This window comes from Scheffersomyces stipitis, chromosome 2 (genome assembly GCF_000209165.1).
Source record: "Scheffersomyces stipitis CBS 6054 chromosome 2, complete sequence".
NCBI lineage: Eukaryota > Fungi > Ascomycota > Pichiomycetes > Serinales > Debaryomycetaceae > Scheffersomyces > Scheffersomyces stipitis.
In genome coordinates, this window is record NC_009042.1 from 530,861 (window position 1) to 546,568 (window position 15,708).

Consider the following 15,708-nt stretch of genomic DNA (forward strand, 5'->3'; position numbering starts at 1 on the left):
TCCATTTATAATAATAGCTTTATCGGCCAACTCCTGCCGTATTCACAGCTATCTCCTCCAAATCGAACAGGAGAACTATGACACCTCAGCAGAAGTCAGCTGCGCATCTACCTTTGCTATATAATCCATTTCTCAACTGTATTTTCAACAATCCCTACTACAACAAGGCTCCATTCAAACAGACCATAGAGGAATTGGCCAGAAACCACAATGACTTCACCATTCTTGTACCTCCAGCACATGTATTACATCACTGTTATGACCCAGCGACAGAGTTATCTTCTCATAAGGTACTTCTTCGAGAATTGTGCTATAACAATGAAGAATTCATACGATCACACATCATCAGAACAGGCACTTCCTATTCGTCTACCATCACTCCCATATCAAAAGTTCAGCTGGTAATATATAATACCATGAGTGGCAAACAGGTGCTTTTTAAGAATGGTATGGTTTTCATGGGCAAAGGATTCAAGAGGTCATTGAAGTTGAACGTTTTACTGTTCCAGTACTTTAGCTCCTTCTGTGACTACTTCCCCAAAGGGAGCAAGTTTATGATTTTGTACGTAGAAGACTGTTTGATCGGGAGTTTCGATCCTCACCAACATCTCAGTAGAATTCCCCAAGATGACGAAACAAGTAGTCAGAGATCCGTTTCGCAGCAAGAAGTCCAGGATTCTATCACCTTTGAAAAGCTTCTTCGTAGTTTCCCGTTGCTTTCAAAAGCAGTATCAGAGCGATTCTACAGATTGTTTCATCATAATAATCACCAGTTTAGAGTATTGCGTATAAATACGAGAAAGAAGCTCGAACACATCAGAATCGAGTTCCACAGTATGCTTGACGAAGCTTACAAAATTATCCAAGACAGTATCAAAGTAGAAAACCCTGATAGCGAACAAACCTATAACATAATAAACCACATTCTCAGCATATATCCGGGGCTAGACTTAAACCGTTTGGTACATGATTATGTGGAACTAAATCTCTACGATAAATTGTGGGCGCAATTGCTATTCCAATACAACTACCCTAACGACGACAAACAGAGTTATGACCCAGAAGCAGTCAAATTCTTAACAGCAGAGACATACAACCGCTTATCATGTTTAGCTCTAAATCAGCTAGATATACCGATCTTTAAGCCTTGGCAGATAAACACTTTACAAGAGAAAGTTGCTCTAGCTATAGAGGAGTTCTCTAAGCTAGCTGACTCTTCAATTGTTAACCTGACAGCGAAGACAAAAATCATCATCAATACTGTAAATATATTATCAGACTTGAAGTCAGGCTCAGACTTCGTAATGGATGCAGATGTGCTCATTGGTCTTTTAATCATGGTTATTGTGCATTCCAAGATAGATAACTTGGAAGCGCACCTCTACTATATCAAAAACTTCAGCGCTATAGATTACTCTGGTGATGGTCATTTCAACTACATCATGAGCAACTTGGATGCTGTATTATTTCATCTATCTTCATCTCTTAGTGATGAATTATCTGATTTGATTGTACATTCACAACAGAACTTTGAATTCTGGTCTGCCATACAGCAGGGTGACGTCGACGCCGCTAAGACGATGTTAGATGAAGTTCATGAAAATTATGTAGGCAAGGAAATACCCTCAAGTCATTATCTCAAAAGCAAAAATATCAATGGAGAGAGCTGTATCATGTTCGCCATCAAGGCGAAAAACTTCAGCATATACGACATGCTCATCAACGAGCACCCTAATTGGTTCAGTATTGACGAGCTCTTGTTTGACAAGAATATCATTACTAATCAGAACCTAGTGATGGTTGCACTTGCGGACGAATGTCCTGAAATTGCTACCGATTTAGTAAATGTGATCCTCAGTAGCGCCACAAAAGAGGAACAGGTTGCTTATTTCAACTCTGTGGATAATGCTGGTAGATCTGTGGGACATTACTTGTTCCATAACTACAAGCTAATGGGCATACTAGGTGATATAATCGACTGGGAGTTGAAAGATCTTAACTCGCATACGCCGCTATTTAGCATATGTCGATGTTACGATCATCCTAACTACCCAACCTTGATCTCCGAAGCATTTGCATGTGTATACCAAAAGTACGGCGGAGAAAACATCAATTTTGATAAACATATAGACAAATCTGGAAATACTTTGTTGCACATCATTCTAAAGAATATTCCAGAGTCGCAGTTATTATCGAGGAAGGAGAATTTGATTTCCGTCAATCAGCAGAGCAGCAAGTATATGACTCCTTTGACTCTATATGTAAAATACTATCGATTGGAGAATCTTAAAGATTTGCTACAAGACAATAGGCTTGACTTTTTACTTGAAGATTCAAAGAATTGCTACAATGTTTTTGACTATTTTGGGTTTCTGTCCATGAAGTCCACGATTCCAAATGAGACGTTCAAAAAAATCGAAAGTCTCATATTTGGATTCTACATAGACAACTTTTTACCTAAAGTGGATTGCAAGAAACTATTTTCTCTCAATGCTAAGTATGACCAGAACAAGCGAGATTGGTTTATATTTTTCCGCGATTCTGATGGTATATCTAATCATAAATCATTGGAGATGCTTAAACAGATTATCTATTTCATCAAACTCGACAATCCTTGTACATACCTACCAGATAAGGACGTCGTTTGGTTGAACTATGGGTTGGGCTCAACAACTCCGTATTTCCACAAATATAGAATCAACAGATTGATCGACACACTAAATTTATTCTTCACAGGATTGTTATATCGAAATGGAAATTGCTATTTCGAAAGGTTTCTAGAAACAGGTAGAGACAGAGAAAGACTGACCTTAGACTTTATTCAAGAAGCTAGTTTACGTCAAGAAAAGAAAAGAGCAAATTTGGGAGTTGTTAAATTGAAGTCCTCTCAGATCGACGAGATAGAATTCTTCTTGACTTTTGCAATTTCCGATTTGTATAAATATAAAGATGCACTTCATAAGTTTGGTAAGTTGAGTGCTATTGCTGATATGAAGCAGACCGATATCAGAACTGTGTATTTATCTGCACTAAAGAAGCTAGTAGATAGAGAAGGTAATTACACAGATGAACTTAAACTGAAAGTGCCAGTGGAAGCGGAAATTCAAGATTCATGCTGGGGCGGTTTCCATTCTTATGTGTTCTGGTTGCAAATCTCGTTGGATGAATTGTTGAAGAGTGTCAACAAGATCCTAGAGGAGATCAGAACATGGAAGGAACTTTACAGTTCAATTCGAGAACTTAACAGCGAATTGCATCAAATCGAAGAAAAATCCCCAAGCAATAATGTTCCTGAGAATTTGAATTCGAATAACAATAGCAATGGCAATCCCACTGCTAATGGCGTTCCCACTGCTAACAGCCAGCAAGAGAATGGTGGATCACTCAGTAGAAGAAGTACTTTCTCTATAGAGCCGATTCCGGAGTTGGACTTTGAAGACGATACCACCAGTGCGTTTTTCAACTTCAGTAACATTATTGAGAGTAAAAAAGCGAGGTATAAGAAGTTGCTCATGACAAAGTCCGAGAAAGTGAAGCAGATCATGAAGCTCAATGTAGATATCAAATGGGAACACGAAGTTGTCGCTTCTGAGATTTCTAGTTTTCTCAAGTTCAGATGTGACTTTCTCCGATTCGGTGTCAAGACTTATGTCAACAGCGAGACGAAGAGAATACGCAACAATAGCATAGAGTTACGGAAGTTGTTGCGGGATGTGAAAAATAATGGAAAAAGTTATAGAAAGTAATGAGACACGACAATATTCCAAAGGCAAGATTAGAAATTTAAGCATACAAATGTAGAATGTATGTCTGATAGTAATTGTAACCTATGAACCATGTAAATGTTAATATGTTATGGTTAGACCCATAGTCGGGAAATGTAGTATAGAAACGGGAATCGAAAACAGTTGCAATAATGTCGCAAGACACTGGTCCCCAAGAGAATGTTCCAGAAGACCAGCCGACATTTTTGGCGGTGTCGCACCACGGTGTTAGTGAGAAATTGGAGCATGCTCCATAGTTAACGATAAGAATATTTATGGGCACTTTTCGCTAAATTCGTTTTTTGATTTTCATATTGAATATCAACTCTTTTTGATTTCGATTGAATTTTTGATCTGCTATCAATTATTTCATATATCAGCACTATCAACAAAATGTCGTCCGTTACCAACAAGGACATAGCGTTCTCGATCATCCATTTCTTGAAGCAGGCTGTAACCAACAAGGACATTGCTGAAGACTATGCCGAGTCCATGGATGTTGCCATCGACTGTATCGCAGATGCCTTTGAAGTGAATCAGGAAGAAACCTCCAAGGCTGTTGATGCCAAATTCGGTGGCAAATCATTGTCAGAATTGATTGCTGCTTCCCCTACTGCTTCTGCTACCACTACGTCTAATGCTGCTGAAGCTTCTACTGCTTCTGCCTCTGCCTCTGCTACTACTTCTAAGACTGAGTCTGAACCTAAAAAGGAAGTTGATGCCGAAACCAAAGCCAAGGCTGACGAGTTGAAGGTTGAAGGTAACAGAGCCATGGCCGCAAGAAATTTCGAGGAAGCTATTGCCAAGTATACTGAGGCTATTGGCTTGGACGGCTCCAATGTTGTCTACTTGTCCAACAGAGCTGCTGCTTACTCGTCTTCTTCTCAGCATGACAAGGCTGTTGAAGATGCCGAGAAAGCCATTGAGTTGAACCCAGACTTCTCTAAAGCTTACTCGAGATTGGGTTTGGCCAAATTTGCATTGGGTGATGCTAAAGCTGCCATGGAAGCCTACAAGAAGGGTTTAGAAGTGGAAGGCGACAAGAAGTCTGATGGTATGACAAAGGGATACGAAACGGCCAAGCGTAGAGTCGAGGAAGAGCTCGAGCGTTCGATTTCGCCCAACGACGAGGCTTCTTCTACTTCTGAAACTGCACGTTCTGCTCCAGCTGCTGGTGCTGCTGCTGGTGCATCTGCTGGAGGTTTGCCAGACTTTTCATCCATGTTCGGTGGAGGTGGTATGCCATCGTTGTCGGAAATGATGAACAACCCACAAATTATGCAAGCAGCCCAGCAGATGATGCTGGATCCAAACGCCATGCAAAACTTGATGAGCAATCCTGCTGTCCGTCAAATGGCTCAGAACTTCGGTTTGGGCGGTCAAGATGGTGCTGGTCCAGATTTGTCGGACTTGATGAACAACCCAATGCTCAACCAGTTCATGGGCGGTGCCAGAGGTAACAACAATAGTGGAGATAGCAACTAGTAGTAATGCTACAGAGATAATAAAAAATGAGAATTTAATTCCTAATGTTATTGTTAGATAGTCATGGTTTAATGTAACAAATTTAATGATGAAGTAATTACAATTAGTGGATGCTTGCTATGTATATAGATTCTTAAAGTTAACATATTCTTCGAATGCAGAAATAAATTGCGCCTAAGAAATGAGTAAAGTTTGGAGCTTCATGTAGATTTTGCATCTTGCATAATATTTTGTAGATACTGAAAATTTTCAGATTTGAGTCGATTTTGAAAATCGGAGCTGGGACTCGTTCTGTTCCATTTATTGTTCGAAAGGATGTATGGCACCCATGTTTTGGTGCCGAGAGGTATGGGACCAATTCGATTGCTTTCAACGTCTCGAATTTTATCGGATAAGTACAAACATCTCTACAACAACTTGAGATTAGATCTAGTAGAGGATCTTCCCAATAACGAAACGGTACCCTTGCATTGGCAGCAGTTCAAGCCTACCAAAGGATTTGAGGTTGACGACAGTTTACCTCCAGTTGTCATGTTGCATGGACTTTTTGGGTCCAAACAGAACTATGGTTCTGTTGCTAGGCAGATAACGCAAATGACTAAGAACCCGGTTTACGGTGTTGATTTGCGAAATCATGGCCAGTCCCCTCATTCAAATCCGCACAATTACTACACTATGGCTCAAGACGTGGTGCGGTTTCTAGAGGACCGTGGCTGGAAGGATACTATCTTAGCAGGGCATTCTATGGGGGCCAAGACATCAATGATCGCAGCCTTGATAAGGCCAGAGTTGATCTCGAAGCTATTGGTAATCGATAACAGTCCCCGAGCAAAAGTATTAGACTCAAGTTTCACACATGACTTGATCGGAATGTGTCAGGTCGAACACGAAGCACCTCAGTTCAAGACCAAACCACCAGCATTCAGAGAAAAGAAAATCGACTCTATTCTAAGGATGTACGAAAGAGATGAAAAGGTGCGAGCATTCTTGAAGACTAATATCATCAAGAGCAAGTTCACCGAACATCCTATTTTCCGAGTGCCAGTATTGAATTTTCTCAAAGATGGTGTAATGAACCATTTGGGAGGATGGCCAGCTTCATCGGTGGAAGGTAAGAAGTTCGACAAGCCTGTCTTGGTAATGGGAGCCAAACATTCCAATTTTGTTGAGCCGGAGTCGTATTCAGAGTTTAGGAAATATTTCAGTAACTTCAGCTACCAAGAGTTTGACTGTGGTCATTGGATCGTTACGGACTTGCCAGAGCAGTTTATCGATAGCACAGTACAATTCATTAGAGATGAATAGATAGAATAGCATAGACTAGAATATTAGAATAATTAGAATATTAGAATATTAGAATAACTAGAGCAGTAGAATGATTGGGATTTTAGAATAATTGGAATATCAGAATAGCTTGATATTTCAACTTTCACTATGAGTATATCGAAGAGGTTGAAGACCTGCTGTTCGGCAAAATAGATGTTTCGATGTATTGTGCAATGGTAGAGGCAGATGTGACAGTGTAATCACCACTTATTGTTCATTCTTGTTTCTTATTCTAATGAAACGAGCAGTTCCAAATACTCTCAACGACTCCTTTATACTCCTACAATCGATCTTGTCTTCATAGCACCAGCTGCAAAATTAAGTTACTCAAGTTGCCCCAGAAGTTATCGAACATACCTGTACGCATCTCGTAGTCACGTGCGTGTACTTGAAATTCGGCGAGAAAAAAGATATAAAAGGGCCATCAATTGTGCGAAATTTTGGGTTTGTATGTAGAACAAATAAATTATAAGTCGGTTGTTTAGAGAAGAAACAACATTTGATATTAGAACAGAAAGAGCAGTATGGCCGAGTATTCGTCGTCAGGGTCGTCGGACGACTTGCTGTTGCCCAAAGCCACAGTGCAGAAAATAATTGGTGAGATTTTGCCCAAAGACATTGCCATTTCTAAAGAGGCTCGTGAGGCCATCACTGAGTGTAGCATAGAGTTCATTATGATGCTATCAACACAACTGAATGACATTGCCGAGAAGGAAGCCAAAAAGACAATTGCATCTGACCATGTAGTCAAGGCGTTGGAAGAGTTGGACTTCCACAACTATCTCGAAATCATCAACAAGGTCTTGGGTGAGCATAAGGAGTTGTTGAAGGGTAAAGAAAAGAAGAATAACAAGTTCCAGAACTCAGGCTTGTCAGAGGAGGAGTTGTTGAGACAACAGGAGGAGTTGTTCAAAAAGTCGAGGGACAGATTACAAAGCTCTCATGCCCAAACTGAGCCTGCTGTCAAGTCGGAGAATGCATAATTGAACGTTATAGATGTAGACTTATGTTCTATAGTACTAATGATTACGAACTGTATAATAATGAAACTGAATATATTGTATATACAAGGCAGAGCCGGTCGCGTAAATGAAGGAGGAGTTGATTAATATTCATATCAATAGTATTAACATCGTTAAGTTTGTTAGTATTGAAACCCAGAAATAGAGATTAAGCTGATCTTCGTAAATTAGTCGATCACATTGATTGTGCTCATGTATCTGGATTGTATATCTGGGTTTGTCATTAAAATTGATCTTCTTTAAAATTGATTTGAAACCACTAATGATTTGATATTCATTATATGGTATTCATTGATAATATTGATATTGAAATTGATCTCTATGTTTGTGATGGAATTTGATGTCTTGGACATTCGTTTTCGTAATAGGATTATGAGGTGCTCATTTGCAATTATAGCTCTAACCCAATATCAACTCGTACAAGATCACCACTACATTTATGGCTATCAAAGGAATTCGCAATAACGTCCTGATGGCACCTATCAAGTTGATAATCTTGGTTTTGACCGAAGTTCCGTCGTTTTGATCGAAGCCATTTCCGTATTGCTGGAACTGGCCACCGCCGTTGGGGGAAGAAGCCGAAGAGCCCCAGCCTATGCGGTTGAGGAATCGGTCTTCACTGAGAACGGCAATCCCGTTCACAGTCAATATGATTACATAGAGTAGCTTTCCAAGACCGAACATGATTGACAACGAGGAAGAGAATGGCTACAGACCAGTTAGTTGGATTATTTGTGTTCACTTGTTTATAGTGAGGGTCACGTGAAAATGATGAACGTGAACCAACAGATAGAAGAGCAGTGGAATACAGAAAGAGAATCAGAAGAACGAGAAACTCAAGAGTTCGGCGAGATGGTGGACGGGACAGATTTATTCAACTGTAACAAAGGATATCACTAAGTTGTTTTCGTGCTTGAAATAACATTTATTTCGATACATTTTAAGCCGATAGTCTTTTTCGAAGCTGAATATCTGGAACACTTGTACGTTAAGAACGGGACAAAAAAGCTAGAAAAAAACTAGAAATCTATGTGATTATGTAGATGTGTATGTGACTTCCATCAATTATCTGCCTTCATTCTGCTTCCTTTATCGATATCAATAGAGTTCTTTCTCCACCAAAATCAAGTAGAGCTCAAGATCTACGGTCGCTCAATTTGGATGCTATCTGCACTCCATGTAAACAACCCAAATATATTCACTTCACTGTAGATCAGGATTTATCTACTTTCCACTCTATCCATTTCTTCTTCACCCTTTCCTTCCTTCGATGCTTGCAACCTCTCCCAGACAGCCTCGAGGAAGAAAGAAGGACTCTATAGAGCAATTCATATCGTCTCCGCAACTATTTCTCGAAAATGGTCTTTCTCAACTACGGTATATGATTCTTATAGAAGGACTATCTACTCCACAAGGCTACGACCAATGTCCGTATCGTTCGTATGTGTGGAGCATTCTCTGGAGAGTTCCAAATATGACCACCGACTCGTACTTGAGTCTTGTTTCGCAAATTCCCCAATCTTTAGGTCCAGAAGTCTACGCTAAGATTAGAAACGATACCTTTCGTACTCTCAAGAACGACCGCAACTTCCAAGCGAAGGTGTCAGAAGAAACGCTCATACGAATTCTCAGCTGCATAGCAATTACCACAGAAACAACGGTGGGTTACGTCCAGGGCTTGAACGTTTTGCTAGCTCCTATTGCCTATACTTGTCATAGAAGTGAGCCTCACGCATATGCCATACTCCACAGTTTGCTCACGAACCATATACCACTCTATATTACACCGAACTTAGACGGAGTCCATACGGGACTCAGCTTAGTCGACGTAGTGCTCAAAATCATAGATCCCGTACTCAGTGAGTATCTTGATAGCAAATTCTTGAAAGCTAAGATCTATGCCTTTCCCTCAGTATTGACTCTTTCAGCATGCACACCTCCTCTCAAGTCAGTATTGAAACTATGGGACTTTCTTTGTGCCTACGGTACACATATGAACATTTTGTTTGTCGTAGCGCAGCTAATCATCAATAGGACAGCATTGCTCCACTCCGAGCAACCAATGAAAATCCTCCGGACATTTCCTAATCTAGAGGAAAATGAAATAATCAAACTCAGCTTGAGTTTCATTCCAGAACTCCCCAAGGAACTCTACGACTTGATCTCAAGACACGGCTATGATCCCAAGGTACCACGCGAGTTGAAAAAGTTTCTCGCGGAAAACATGCTATAGTCAACATTACTGCTGTCTATAGTAATATGCGTAGTTTTCGACTATAATGGCCCATTTTACTTTAATGATAGAGACTATAGATGGTATATATTACATTTGATGGTGCCTACATATTACTTTTATAGTCGCCTATTGAAGGTTACTTTTATGATGATGAACTAGTACAATCCCATTCTGTAGTCGTCGACATTGTAGAAAGCACAGATAACACAGCGGTCGTTATACAGCCTTCCAGCTAACTCCATGATAGCTCTAAAAGCCACTTCTTCGTCTTCAAATTCGATGAACACTTTGCCTAGACCAGGAACACTGAATTGTGCCAAACCTGGCGTGAATTCATTGGCAGGTCTGGGAATCTTGATTGATACCACAGTTCCAATTCGTGAAGCTTCTCTTTTAATATCTTTCAATATAAACTGGTAATTGGAATCTTCGACTAAATCTTTCGGAGTAACAACATTGAGCAACTGAATAACTCTCAGCTTAGGATGTGTGGACACATTCTCGTTTCTCACCAAGTGTTTCAAACTATCAAAGTTGATTTGGCAATCTTGGATACTCGTTTTGTGTGGAATAATACACGAAAAGAATGCTTCGTCGATTATTTGAGACTGATCAAGCTTTTGAAGTAGTTCTTGGAGTCTTTCAATAACTTGATCGGTGTGCTTGTAGGAGGCCGGATCAATGAAAAATTCAACAAATGCCATACCCAACGATACTTTGGTACCAACTTCTCTGAACATTTGGAAGGCTCTTACTGGCGAATAAAGATTCAATTCAGTAATTATTTGTGTTTCAGTGGTTTCAGGCGAAAACTTTAGGGTAATTTTTCTCGGTGAATCAACTACTTTCTCTTTTATGTCTTCATCTTGTTTGGTATAAGGAGGTAAAGTTTGAACCACGTATTCGTTGGGCCTTTCAAACTTAATTGTAAACGTCTCCTCTTCGTGATGAGCAAGCTCTGCATCGTCCTTGAACTCATTAAATTTGAGCTGAAGTTTTACTAGCGATGATATAATAGTACAACAAGTACTATTGTGGAACTCTACGATCAAACTCTTGTCATCTTTTGTTTTTCTTTTGTCGTCAATGTTGTTGGATAAAGAAGTTTCTTCAATATCTATCTTTTTCAAGTAGCTGTTAAGGTAGTCAACCACCTTCAAGTGGTTTATTTTGTCAAAGTCGACACCATGGAGAATCAAAAGTCTAGAACTTTTAGCATCTACAGGGTCAATATGAGACATTTCAAACAAGATGTCGTTCTTGTTGTTTGATCTGTCTTTAACCATACCCTCTAACTTAGTGAAATCTACCGGTCTCGGATATCCAGGCAAAGGGAATAATCCAGAAAGCTTTGCTCTTTGCGCTGTAACTTCTTCAAAACCTTTGGGCTTAACTCCCCAACGTGAGTCTATGACTGTCTTATCTTCAATTGACTCTACATCATTCAAAGCAGACAATTGCTGAGATAATTCTTTTATCTTCTTTTGCAACTCATTCTTGGAATACTCTTCCTTTTTACTTGTTTCTGTAAGTTTTTCTCTCGCCATAGACAGATCTCTGGAAGACGGTGAGTCGGGTATTTCTCTCTCTCGGATATCCCTGCGTTCTCTATATTGGCCTCGGTAATGGTCTCTTTCTCTGTGGTCGCCTCTATACGAATCTGTTCTCCGCGGGCTACGATCGCGATTTCCAGATCTATGTTCATTTTTCCTGGGCTCATATCTCGGAGAATACGAATCTCTTTCTCTCTTACGGTCATAAGGGTGACTTTCAGATGTTTGAGGTCTGGCTACTCTTCCAATTCGAGTTGGAACTTGCGGAAGTTCTCCACTATCTCTACCTCTAGTATCTCTCGATTCCCTGTTACTAGAATCTCTGTTAGACACATAGCTGTCTCTTTCGTAGGAATGTTGCTGGTGGTCTCTTCTAGGTTCGTGATTGATTGTTGGTATTTCCACAGGTTGTGACTTGTCTGTATTTCTCCTCAAACTTCCATATGAGTTAATATGGTTTGAAGAATCAGAAATAGTAGTTTGAATAGGTTCGTCTCTTCTGCTCGAATTTGGCTCGTCTCTTCTTGAATTTGCGTAAGGATTATTGGAAGATGCTTCAACATTCGCCTTTGCACCAGAATTGGCACCTCTTCGGTCAGAGGAATAGTCCAGGGGTCTATTCTGGTTATTATTCTGGTTATGATTCTGATTCTGGTTTCTTCTAGCGTTTGAGGCTCCATTAGGCTCATACACATCTCTTCTGGAAAATGAATCCCACGGCGAAGACCCGCCTGTACGACGACTGTGGCCACTCATTTGTTACTAGTAGGCTTTAATTGCTTTCCTGCCTATTCCTGAAATATTGAATGTATTTATATGAAGACTTTTGAAGCTTTGAAAATTCCAGACAATTTAAGTTCATTAGTTCAGTGCTGTGTGTACAGGTCTTAGAAGGGCATCAAGTATCTAGTGAATTTTTCATTTTTCGCAGCTATTATAATTCTTCACTTTCACAACTTTATACCTTTTGTAAGATTTACTATAACTTCACAACTGTCTCAATTTTGTAAACTTTTATATTAATGATATACTAATTTGTACAAATCTATTATCGCTCATAATTCATCGTGTTCTATATCACCATCAGCCTTCTCTTCTACCTCTGGTTCTGGTTCGGTTTCTGAAGATGGAGTCGCCGTTTCCACTGGAACACTGGAGAATTCTTCGTCGTCTTCTTCAATGATACCACCTTCCTCTTCTTCATCACCTTCTACAACTTCTTTGGCTTCTTTGGCAGCAGCTTGCTCTTCCTTCAACTTCTTTCTGAGTTCCTTGATTTCCCTTCTCTTCAAGAGTTGGTCGTATTTAGTGTTGAACATTTTGATTCTCTCATTGTGACTTGTTTCAATAGAAAGGATATCGGCAAGCATCTCAATAATACCCTTGGCCAATTTATTCTGGTACTCATAAAGTTCGCTTCTGGGAATCTTGTTGAACTCTTCTTCTGGCAAGTCTATCAAATCTCCTACTGTTGTGACATCCTTTTTGTACTCTGCCAAGTTCCTGTCAAAGCTCATCATCTTGTCTTCGCCCTTCGACAATAAATGTAATTTGATTCTGTTGTTCTCCTTGTCGAAATCAAAGCTGGCGTTCTCGTACTTCTGTCTGATTTCACTGATTTGACTTCCAAACTCAAGCATGTGCGACTGGATGGTCATGACAATCTTGCTTCCATCTTCATACAATTTCTTAATTCCAGAAATTGACAAGTCGGTTTCACTCATCAAAATAATGTCCTCCAACTTCAGTTTTCTGTCAGACAAGTCTTTGATCTTATCTTCGATGTCCTTAACTGAAGCATCATCGCTATCAAATTCTAACCACTCAATAGTTTCACTGACAAACTTTGTATGTTCAGAAATGACATCGTCGCTTACTTCCTCAAGCAAGGCTGTCTCTTTGTCGTCAACAAAGTTGCGCAAGTCATAGCACTTTGCTTCCAAAACGTTTCTAAGTTGATCCATCTGGATTTTCTGTTCATCTCTGGCATTCAAGTAGGACAACTTGGCAGAAAGTCTTTCCTTTGCAGTTCTGTTCAAAGGCTTGATGTGGGGATACGTTGCCTTTGGAACAACAATAGTGATGGGCTTCTTTGCTCTTTTAGTCACAACCTTCTCAGTCTTGTTGGTAGAAGAAGAGTTGTTGGATTCATCTACAGATTCCACTATATCCTCCTCTTCTTCTTCAGTAGCTACTTGCTTCTTCAAGAAGTTGCCGAGAAATCCCTTCTTATCTTCATGTGAAACACATTCTATTTCCAACTTGTTCAAGTCAAAAAGTTTGCTGTTGTCCAATTTGAAGGTTGCAACAATTTCTTTGGTTTCTTTCGAGTTGCATGACAACTTCTTAGCCTTCGAAAGTAAATCTTCTACATTGTACGACTTGAACAAGAACCCATTTTCATATAAATTGATCGCCACAGTGTCGTTTAACTTGCCAAGGTTGACTCTAGACTTTTCATTGATTCCAGATCCCTTAGCAAATACTACAATACTTTCATCATTAATGCTGTACTCGTAATTGTTGTAGTTCTTTTCAATGACTTTGATTTCACCTGGTTTTTCAAAAGATGTTTTCAACTTCAAGCCCTTTAAAGCTGAACCCAAGGCACAACTTTCGTCGGTGTTTACGGATTTGGAGATCCTATCTTCACCAACTAGAGTGGACAAATGTTTCTGAATAAATGGCACTCTGGTAGAGCCACCGTTCAAAATGATCGACTTGACATTATCAAGAGTAACACCTGAGTCTTTCAAGGATGACAAAATAGGCTCAGTGATCCGCCCCATCAAGTCTGAGTTGATTTCTTCAAATTCACCTCTAGTAATAGAAGTCTTGAAGTCTCTATCGTCATAGATAGACTCCAAAGAAGCGTGGTATTCGCTGTTGGCAGACAAGATGATCTTAGCCTTTTCGGCTGTTTCTGCGATTCTGGCTGCGATTTTAGGTGTGACATCGGCTTCTTCCAAGTTGAAGTGGATTAAGAATTTTTCAAGAATCACAGCGTAGATGGAGTTGGACAATAATTTGCCTCCGAATTCTTCATCATAGCCAATACCTTCCAATTCAAGTACTAGAGAACCATTCTTAAACGCTGAGAACGAGAACAACGTTGCTTTAGTGGATCCAGCACCCATGTCATACACGATGTGATATTCCTTGGCATCGTTGTAGTCAGCCTTTTCCAACTTTCTGTTCGACAAATAATTGACAGCAACAGTGGAGCCTTCATCGACCAAGCCCAAGGGGTTGGAAAAGTCAGCCAAGTGCAAAGCATCCAAGTAAGCCTGTCTTGTAGCTTGGTTGGCATAAGGTGGAACGGCAATAACTACATCCTCAGCTATAGTAGCCGCAGCAGGATTAGCTTCCAAGTCGTCCAAGGCTCTGGACTTGATTTCGTTCAATCCCATTGCCAACACTTCCTCGACAGTAAAAACGTACGTTTGGTTGTCAAATCCCAAGTCAAACTTAATTGCATTGTTTCTGGTTTCGTCTGCAACAAACTTAACGCCGTGATGGGTAGTCAAGTATGCCTTTGCCGTTGGATCATCAATGGATTTACCTAACAAAGGTTTGATATCCAATATACAAGATTGGGGGAAACGAGTACACAATGATCCAGTCTGGGAACCATAAACGCGCTCAATGTCGTTCTTGTCAGCTCTAAGTGAGATGCCCGATAAGTCTTTCCTTTTACCCTCGTCGGTTAGCACCATCTCGAAGTTTATGCCTGGAGCTAGCAAGACAGCCTTGGTGTACTGTTGGCCATAGTCCAACCCCAAGATGGCTGCTGCCACATACGAGGCCGTGGTCACGAGACACAAGCAAAACAACACAAGTTTCATTTTGAGTATCGCTGCGAACTATAAAGAAATATAAAGAAGGAAACTAAGGTAAAGAACGTAGAAGATGGTCGAATTGTTACTCCATATTTCAAACAGCCTGTTGAATTTTTCAATTTTCATAAAAGTCACGTGCATTTGTGGAGCGCTCCGCTAACAAAATGGCACCAGTTTAGGCAATTGCAACTGGGCCTGCTTGTGGGTGACGTAGCCTATGTGAGATTCAAGTCCTTGTGGCCAGTATGTGCCGTCCTTGGCAGAAAGAGTTTTCTGTGGGTTTCTGTGAGTTTCTACAGCTTCGACAAGTTCCAGTTGTGCAGTATTGGTTGTGCAGTGTGTTTTGTGGTTAAGTAGGATTGTTTTGTGACTTAATTTTCAATAATTCTATTTTATAAGGGACGAAAGTTGCACCCATTGCGAAATTACTGAAGTGAAAAAAGGCTGCAGATGCCCGCTTTTGGACACAATATGAAGTGAATG

At 40.1% G+C, this 15,708-nt stretch overlaps 7 protein-coding genes across 7 annotated transcripts; 4 read left to right on the forward strand and 3 right to left on the reverse strand. All coding sequences in view use genetic code 12, as the record gives it.

The window, feature by feature from the left end:
* Positions 1-77: 77 nt before the first annotated feature.
* On the forward strand, positions 78-3,746 carry PICST_55861 (predicted protein; the record flags this gene model as incomplete). The annotated part of the gene is made up of 2 exons (XM_001382300.1): positions 78-3,287; positions 3,372-3,746. 2 exons carry the CDS (start codon positions 78-80, stop codon positions 3,744-3,746), a joined length of 3,585 nt encoding a protein of 1,194 aa, XP_001382337.2.
* A 1,926-nt stretch (positions 3,747-5,672) lies between these two features.
* Positions 5,673-6,554, forward strand: PICST_54655 (predicted protein; the record flags this gene model as incomplete). The annotated part of the gene is made up of 1 exon (XM_001382301.1): positions 5,673-6,554. A coding segment is annotated over one exon (882 nt), but the record flags the coding sequence as incomplete, so codon positions are not given.
* Positions 6,555-7,120: 566 nt separating this feature from the next.
* NCB2 (Class 2 transcription repressor NC2, beta subunit (Dr1)) lies at positions 7,121-7,504 on the forward strand (the record flags this gene model as incomplete). Its single annotated transcript, XM_001382302.1, has 1 exon — positions 7,121-7,504. A coding segment is annotated over one exon (384 nt), but the record flags the coding sequence as incomplete, so codon positions are not given.
* Positions 7,505-7,996: 492 nt separating this feature from the next.
* On the reverse strand, positions 7,997-8,281 carry PICST_55751 (predicted protein; the record flags this gene model as incomplete). Its single annotated transcript, XM_001382824.1, has 1 exon — positions 7,997-8,281. One exon carries the CDS (start codon positions 8,279-8,281, stop codon positions 7,997-7,999), a length of 285 nt encoding a protein of 94 aa, XP_001382861.1.
* A 586-nt stretch (positions 8,282-8,867) lies between these two features.
* On the forward strand, positions 8,868-9,830 carry PICST_41673 (predicted protein; the record flags this gene model as incomplete). The annotated part of the gene is made up of 1 exon (XM_001382303.1): positions 8,868-9,830. One exon carries the CDS (start codon positions 8,868-8,870, stop codon positions 9,828-9,830), a length of 963 nt encoding a protein of 320 aa, XP_001382340.1.
* A 158-nt stretch (positions 9,831-9,988) lies between these two features.
* PICST_42021 (predicted protein) lies at positions 9,989-11,590 on the reverse strand (the record flags this gene model as incomplete). Its single annotated transcript, XM_001382825.1, has 1 exon — positions 9,989-11,590. A coding segment is annotated over one exon (1,602 nt), but the record flags the coding sequence as incomplete, so codon positions are not given.
* Positions 11,591-12,441: 851 nt separating this feature from the next.
* On the reverse strand, positions 12,442-15,231 carry LHS1 (Lumen HSP Seventy; the record flags this gene model as incomplete). Its single annotated transcript, XM_001382826.1, has 1 exon — positions 12,442-15,231. One exon carries the CDS (start codon positions 15,229-15,231, stop codon positions 12,442-12,444), a length of 2,790 nt encoding a protein of 929 aa, XP_001382863.2.
* Between the last annotated feature and the right edge of the window lie 477 nt (positions 15,232-15,708).